Source organism: Teleopsis dalmanni, chromosome 2 (genome assembly GCF_002237135.1).
Source record: "Teleopsis dalmanni isolate 2A chromosome 2, ASM223713v2, whole genome shotgun sequence".
NCBI classification, from domain to species: domain Eukaryota; kingdom Metazoa; phylum Arthropoda; class Insecta; order Diptera; family Diopsidae; genus Teleopsis; species Teleopsis dalmanni.
In genome coordinates, this window is record NC_051847.1 from 40,809,942 (window position 1) to 40,818,845 (window position 8,904).

Sequence of the window (8,904 nt, forward strand, 5' to 3'; positions counted from 1 at the left end):
GCCGCTTACCTGTTGCGCTCTTGCTGAGCTTATGACGGCAACCTTTGGTTATAATTCCACTACCAAAAAGTAAGTCATTTGCTTTTCAGACGAAACAATTTTCTTAAGTAATTAGCTTGATTATTCATAATTTGGTTAGCGTACAAATGCTAGTTTGTATGTCAATATGGGAATAACTATGTATGTAGAAAATAGTGTACCTAGTGGGTAAGAATGCCTTTCCACGTACAAGTATGCACATTTATTTTGTCAGCTTTTCAGCGTTCCTCAATATGGAATATGTTGGCATTCGGAAAGGGCTCATTATTTTCACAGCTGTCAACTTGACAAACCCATTTACTATTTACTTGTCAAATAACTTAACCGGCTTCATTTTTGATAACATAATTGGAACTTCTCAACGAAGTGCTTAGCAATTATATTATGTGCTTTTGACTTTTACTCCAGCGTGGATTTTCTTGAGTTGAACTTCAAAAATGAAATTTAAAATTTAATTTATGATATGTATTAATAAAGAAAATGCTTAGAAGTGAGATTAGCAGGAAATATTCTTAATTGATAGGTGCTTTTAGACATGAAACTCATATGCCAACATATGAAGTTTCGATATTTTGTATATTTAAATCACAACATGTATGCAAGTTATATCTATGCCATCTCGTTTTTCAAAAGAAGTAGTTGCTCAAACAGAAATCTGATCTACAGCCAAATAATTAGACCAGTACTATTTTATGGGAGTGTCGCGTATAGTAAAGCTGCCGACTCTACTATCCAGAAGCTACAAGTTGCTCAAAGTCAGGTTCACCGAAGACTCTTCAAAGTGTCATGGTACATCCGCACGAATGACATGCTAAGAGACCTTAGATTAGATTCGGTCAAAAAATACATAAGAGATAGAGCCCTGAAGCTATATGCGAAAACCGACAGGGTACTCTACTTAGCACTAACTAATCTAAGGGTAATCACTTACCGCACGGGACTGTAAGCAGAAGATATGAAAAATACAAAAATTGTCAGTGAGATGGGTGGGAATCTGCAGAAACCCTGCAGCTATTAAAGAGTAAAAGTGCCCAGATGCACTAACTCGGAAAAGGGTTAACATTAGACAACCTCATTTTAAGTCATTGCTATCAACTTTATAACCAGTGTCTCGTCTTTGCTTTCTTCAATCTTCTCATTGATTACAACTATCAATCGTTGTCCTCCCTTCGTGATAGGGGTTAGAATATTCCCAAGGTAAGGCATACCTGTTGTAAGAGGCGGCTAAAATTCTTTAGGTACTATAACTTTTATTAACATTTACAACACCGATGTTTGCTTTCTTCATCGATTGCAACTATCAATTGATCTCCTTCCTTCAGGATAGGGGTTGGAATATTCCAGAGTTAAGACATGACTGTTGTAAGAGATGGCTAAAATTCATTAGGTACTATAATCTTTATTAACATTTACAGCACCGATGTTTGCTTTCTTCATCGATTGCAACTATCAATTGATCTCCTTCCTTCAGGATAGGGGTTGGAATATTCCCAAGGTAAGGCATACCTATTGTAGGAGGCGACTAAAATTCTGTAGATACTATAATCTTTATTAACATTTTCAACACCGATGTTTGCTTTTTTCATCGATTGGAACTATCAATATTCCCGAGTTAAGGCATGACTGTTATAAGAGGTGACTAAGATTGACTAGGTACTAGAACCTGTGCCCGGCTATCTTCAATCTCTTCATTAATTACAATTATCAATCGATGTCCTTCCTTCGTGATAGAGGTTAGAATATTTCAGAGTTAAGGCATAACTGTTATAAGAGGTAGCTCAAATTGAGTAGGTACTAGAACCAGTGCCCAGCTATCTTTAATCTCTTCATTGATTACAACTATCAATCGATGTCCTTCCTTCGTGATAGGGGTTAGAATATTCCAGAGGTAAGGCATGACTGTTGTAAGAAGCGGGTAAAATTCAGTAGGCACTAGATACTGCTTGGAGTATAATTAGTAGTAGGTGAGTTTTACTTGTGACACCCCATGGAAGATGTGAAGTTCATATATATATATATATGTATGTATATGATTATTTATTTTAAACAGTACCTAATGTTTTTAATGAAACCTGATAAGACTAGACCAATTAAAGTTGACACCGCAGACGCGTTTCCCTCTAGCAAACCACTTAAAACAGTTAATTAAATGCGTCAGCGAGCTATTGTTTCTCACAGTGTACTTTGTGCAGTGTATTTTCTTTGGGTATAAAATTATGTGCATCCTCCAATTACAATTTATGTAACTTTTTTATCTGATTTAAACTTTTTCTTTACTAATTTCATAATTTACGTTATCATTTACCTTATTTCGCTTCTTTGTTTATTTGATGTTTTAATTTTCGTGTTGTTTGTTTTCTTTTTATTTTATTTCTTTTTTTTTGTTTTTTGTTTTTGTTCTAAAATCGTAAAGTTTTTCTAAAAGGCTTTGTTTATTCGAGTGTTTGCTTAGTAAATTGGTAACAAACTCATTTAGCTGCCAAGTGCGGATACAGATACGCGTACGAATGCAGATACAAATTCAGCTTCAGATACAAGTACGGGTACGGGTACGGGTACTGGTACTGGTACTGGTAAGGGAATGGGTACGGGAACGGGTGCGGGCACGGGTATGGGTTTGTACTGTTTGGCGTGCAGCATGTGCGTTTATGAGCTTTTCTGTTTATTTTCTGTTTTTCAGTGTGACTCATGTAGCATTTTTGTCTTATAGATAAATAAGTTAAATAAATAAATCGTTCGTTCTCAGGCGCATTGTTGGCCATTGACACATATTTCGCGTTTATTTGATTTTATATCATATCATATTCCTTGCTTCAATTTGTTTTACTTTCTTTGATTGTACAACTTTTATTATTAAAAAAACTTTTTGTTTTGAAATTTTTATGATCGCACATTTTCTCACACTAGTTGGAGAGCCACTCACATGGGAAAATTATTTTATATGCAAATCCAGAAAGAATTACAATTGTTTATTGTTTAAAGTAAATATTTTGAAATATTTTTTTCCCTCTATAACAAATCAGATTTTGCTTCTGTTTTGCATTAATGTTATAAATTTTATTTGATTTTTATCGCTTAGAAAATGTAAGACAAAAGTCATAATTCATATATTTTTTTTAAAGTTATTGTATTAATATACAATACTGTATATGACGATATAGATTTTACTTTTCAAATTGCAGTTTCCTAACTGAAAATGCAAATATTTAATTTATCCGTTTCTAACTGAAAATTACATTATAAATAGTTTTATTGGTGTTCGAAAATGGGTTAAGTGCATTTCCATAAATTATTTTTCCGAAATAATAAAGAAAATTTAATAAAAAATTCACAAAATAAAATATACAGTTAAAGTCAAAAAGTTTCTAGAACTATTAATATAAGTATATAATAATATAAGTATAATTAAACAAACAATACGCTATCAAAATAGGTCCCCAACTGTTAGATTAACACGTACTTTCACATATTTCTCATTTGCTATTTGAAATGTGATTAAAAAATCTAGAATCTAGAAAAGAAACACTACACTCATTTTAAATCGGTATTTATTTCAAAGACGGATTTGTGATAAATCCACGCGAGGCGTATCCAATACCTCTGCGGATCTTTGGGTCACAGCAGCCGGTGTGAATAAGTAATTTCACGCCGTGAATGAAAGTAAAATACTATTATTCTTCCCGCGAAATTTTAGACTTTAACCACAGCCACCACGACACTGCCAACCTCAGTTGTTCAGAACAGCTGAAGCTGCGTGCACCTGACCACCATGATACCAGACTTACAACTCCGGTCGGGTGTCGCTAGTGGGGATACTCACTTATTACTATTCACAGTCCAAACAGTATCGGAATAGTGATGGTATTTTAGTCGCCTCTTACGACAACTTACTCGCCATGTCAGGTGAGTAGGATGTCTGTCCTTTCACATTCGTAGAAATGTTCCGCGAAGTGTTATGTTTTAGCTTCTAGAACAGAAAAATATCGCACGAGCTCATGTCAGTTGAAAGACTTCTACTTCGTCTTATCGCTGAACACTTAAAAGTATAATAACCAACTGGTGTTACCTCATTGGCTAACAGATCGCGCTTAAAATATGTGTTAATAAGACTCCAAAATTTTACCAAAAGTCTGTTTTAAGTTTACAGATATCATTTATATCATTGAAAGCACCAATTTATGCTATTTTAGAACTCCGTTTATCTATTGAGAAGAGTTTCTTTGAATGTCAGTCTTATCAATCTTTTAAAACATTATCAAACTTTTAAAGATACACTTATCTTATTAATAGATCGTGCTCAACATTTGCGAAAATTCTACCAAATGGATTTCGATAGGATAGTTTACAAATATTTTTTATATCGATAAGTGCACAACAACAATCTATGCTTTTCTAGGTCTGGGTTTTCTAAATTGTTGAGATGAGTTTCTATCAACATCAGTCTTATTGGACTTTTAAAATATATGTATATCATAGTAATGGTACAAAAAGATAACGTATTTGTATGTCCGAATAACTTAAGGTTATTTTTCTGGTTAGCTTGGTTATGTTTTCCAAGTGAACTAGGGATTTAGTATATGAACTAAGTTTAGTATATAGCATTATTTTCTTCAAATCTAAAGTAGATCGAAAAATGTTTCCATCTCTCTCATCTACTGGTTTTTGAAAATTAAAAGACACTTTGTTAATAATAGCATTTTTTATTCCTATTTAAGTATTCATCAACATTAATGAAAATAAATTCGAAGAAATCATTCATTCCTCAAGAAAAAGTTGTAAGACGATCGATTTTGGATTAGATAGACCACGTAAAGTTATACCAGTCAGTCATGTCCGAAAAATCAAGTTTTTGCTGAGTATTTCTATTTGCTGGTATTGATGACTCGATAGCTTCAAAAGAGTTGGAGGATGACTTATAATCCATATTTGATTTATATCCTTTTACAGTTTCACCCTTCTTAGTTTCCTTTTGAAGCGTTGTTGGCAAGCTCTCGTTTGTAATGTCAGTAGTTGTAGTGGAACGTCTGACATCTTTGTAATTCACAAAGTCAGATATTTGACTTTTGATTTCTCCATAACACGTTGGTGACTTAAATTTCAAGTATTGGTCTGAGTTTTCCATATTCACCACCCATTTCAGACCATTTTCCTCAACAACGTCATGTAAGCTCTTTATATACTCTTTTTTCGGTATTAGAATTTCATTATGTACGTCATCTAGACGTGATACCTCAGAACTTCTTTTCACATGTGTCGATGTGAACTTTAAAGTCGGTGTATTTGTAAAGTAAGTATCTTTTTTTCGGTGGGAAGACTGTATTTTATTATTATAGTTATCCGAGTAACTAGCAATTGATGCCGATAATGAGTTTTTATTTTGTTTCGTTTTGCGATCAGTTGGTATTAAGGCATTTTTCTTTTGACGAATGATTTCATAATAACTATTCACAATATTTGATGTGGGTTGCTTTAATTCATGTTTTCTTGTGGGTTTATCATTCACTTTATTCTTATATACTGCATACGGGCTAAGGTAATTGTTTTTCAAATTCACTTCTGATGAGTATTCCTCATCCATTCTAGTGTTATGCTCATATGGGATATACCAGTTGTAAGTCTTAAAACCATTAAGTGTACTAAAATTACATATACCTGCTTCACCCGGTTTATTGTACGATTTCACAATGTCTTCATTATCAACAATTTTTCGTTTTTCCACAATTTCAACCTTTGGAATATTTGAGTGATTCTTTGAAAACGATCGCATAAGTTTTTGCAAACAATTTAAAATTTTACGAGACATTTTGCTTTGAGACCTAAACATTTGATGAATTTTGATATACGAATAGGTCATAAAGAGTCAAATATAGTATTTTTAACTGAGATCTTAATAAAAAATAATGAAAACACAACAGAAAAATTAATTTTTACATACCTCTATAAGACGAAAAATTTTTATACACCCGTCTATTCCAAAAAGTTGTTTTAAAATTGGGATAACTGTGTTCCAATTTTTAGAAATATACAAGGAACATTATAGTTTGAAAAATGGAATGTGAGTTCGTAAGAGTCACTGTGGGATAAGAATTGCTAGTAGTAATTTCAAGGTCTTGACTTTTGAGCACATTCAGTTCATGATGCTTCGATGTAGTTAATAGTAAATATACCTAGAAAATTGGGAACTAATTATTTAAGATCTAAGAGCTAATAATTTTTTAAGTTTTAAAACTCATATACACAGATTTATTAAATTTTTTATTAAGAGAATTATGATCAGTACAATAAATAAATGCATACCCGTATGTGATTCTCAACCGGAGGTAATTTTGCTCAAGTACTTTTAGGTGTAAGTACCCTTAAAATAAAGAAAATTAAATCACATTTATAGATCTTTATAAATACATTGAAAGATATGTTTATCAATTTAGATTCCAAAATTTTTAGGAACCGACATGAATATCACTAATATCAAAGAAAATTATACGTTGCAATTTTTGGTGTTGGGTTTGGAAAATTATTTATATTAAAAATTTATTATCTTAATATTCTCCTAAATTCATTAAATTTTAGGAGAATTTAAAGTCAAGTTTTAGCATTTATAACAATTTTTTATTGCAAAAAAAAACCACCGTATAAATTTTTATTTACACTAACCTGGTTCACAGATTTATTTATCTAGGAGCTCGTGGCTATGGGACCCTCGGCGAGGAATATTAACAAGGAATTGTATGAGGCAAGGAATGCTATAATATTGAATCTTTAAACATATAGTATATACTCTATGTAAACATTTACAACTTACACTTACGCCAGTTATAGTTGATTAGGAATCTCCACTATAAATTTACAATAAATTTTGCTATTTTTATATATTTTCAAATTTTTTTTTAGTATATTTTGAAACTAACTTAAAACAAAATAACATTATAATATTTAACTCAAAATTTGTCAAAAGTTGTAATTTTAATTTTAAAACTTTATAGGTGAACTATGGTTTCTTTGTTCCATTAAGGCAACAGAATATTTGTATCAACTTTGAACTCCGTATAACATGAGATTTATAACTCCATGTTATAAATGACTCCGATGGCATCGATTCTGATTAAGGTAGCTACGATTTTATGGATCAAAAGAGTACTTAGTGAGAGGACTTAAGTATAACACAATCTTTAAATATAATATAATATAATATACTATATATACAATATCAAATTTACAACCCCAACTTGATATCATATTCAAAACAATTATTTCACTGATTCCGTAAAGATGAAAATCATAAGAGGTGACACTGGTCATTATAACTGTTGTATGTTTTAAACTTAATATCTTTGCATGTTTGGCAGATTTTCATTAAATATTGTCATTAAGCCCAATTGTCTACTCCGCGACCAATACTGCAGTCCACTAAAGGCATCATAAGTAAGGTCTACATGTAAGTCGAAATTAATGAGACTGCACCTACCTTATCTTGAAATGTTTGGAGTCCACAGCAGTATTCGTACCTCTTCTAGATATACAGTAGAAACAAAGTTTATTTAAGACTCGAGACTCAATGATTTTTTAACGCACAAACTAAATAGGTTGAATAGTCAATAAAAGATACAAGTGAGGAGAGTAAACAAGAGTACACCTAGCTGGTCTTGAAGCCTTTGAAACTACTCTGCAACAAGCAGAATGACAGAGTTTCTTTAAAAAATTGCATTTAAGAGTTAGAATTCAATTATTTTTTAACACTAAAGTTTAATATTTAGTTGGGTATTTCAACATTCACCATATTCGAATCTGCCACTAGTTGTCAATTCTGACCTTACCAACTTTTGACTTATAAATTAAAAAGTGTTAAGAGAACCATAAATACGACTCCTCTATTGGGACTATTGGGACGTTTGTCAAGAAGGGGTTAATGAAAGTGTTTTGGAATATTAAAGAAATTTTGTTGGTAGAATACTTCCAATCTAAAGAAAAGAAAATACAAATTATTGGACAACAATATGGAGTTTTGTTCTATAGTTTCCTCTTTCTGACATTTATCAAAAAAAAGCTTAATTTACTTTATTATACTTATAAATATATGGACATGCCACCAGATATAGTCTATTTACTAGATTTAGGTTATTCTGTGATTATATAAATTATTATACTTCTAATTGCAACAATAACCATTCTATTTACCAGATTTAGTTCTCTTTGATTTCAATAGATTATAGCGGAATTTTTACTACAAATCAATTCATCAGTTTTAGTTCTTTTTGATTTCTGGTTCTTTATACACCTTATAATAAATAAAATAATCATTTAATTAAAATTTGATAAAGAGATCTCGAACAGTAGTGATGTGTAACAACAAAATTTTTGGAATAACTTAGAACTTGAGCATTGAATACTTGTGCAGCCTTGGCTACTTGTGGAAAAACATGATAGGTCATCGCTTCTAATTAGACAGGCATGAGTTCTAAGCCTATATACGAATTATAAACTAATTAAAAAATTTGAATATTTCCTAAGACAAATAATGCTGTGTACTGTGTAATACTGGAAACAGCGTTATATGACCCGCCAAATTTCAATAAATTAACTTAAAATTTTGTTCTTGTCTTTTCATTTCTATTCAAACTCTTCGAACTTTTAAATAATTTCTTTTTGTCATAAGACAATATTTTTTTTTAATTTTTAAACAAATCAATTTTTGACTGGCCATGCAGCTGCTTCAAGTAGTACCAAACACCCATCACCAGTGGTCTTTGATCACTATTTCTCTTTATTAAGTACAATAGTTTCAATTAAGTAAAATAGCGATTGCTTTCATAACTGCCATTAAAATTAAATTTAATGTTATCATTCATTTATTTAAAATTTTTAATT

General features: G+C 31.3%; 1 protein-coding gene across 1 annotated transcript; it reads right to left on the minus strand.

Annotated features, from left to right (window-relative positions):
- Positions 1-4,719: 4,719 nt before the first annotated feature.
- Positions 4,720-6,945, minus strand: LOC119685964. Its single transcript, XM_038100390.1, has 5 exons — positions 6,842-6,945; positions 6,694-6,782; positions 6,337-6,394; positions 5,975-6,206; positions 4,720-5,855 (listed from the first exon to the last, which is right to left on the minus strand). Exon 5 carries the CDS (start codon positions 5,840-5,842, stop codon positions 4,835-4,837), a length of 1,008 nt encoding a protein of 335 aa, XP_037956318.1. The 5' UTR covers positions 5,843-5,855; positions 5,975-6,206; positions 6,337-6,394; positions 6,694-6,782; positions 6,842-6,945; the 3' UTR covers positions 4,720-4,834.
- Between the last annotated feature and the right edge of the window lie 1,959 nt (positions 6,946-8,904).

What these genes read in the sequence shown, in the direction of transcription:
- LOC119685964 (XM_038100390.1), bottom strand. Translation starts at nt 5,842, where the DNA reads ATGTCTCGTAAAATTTTAAATTGTTTGCAAAAACTTATGCGATCGTTT.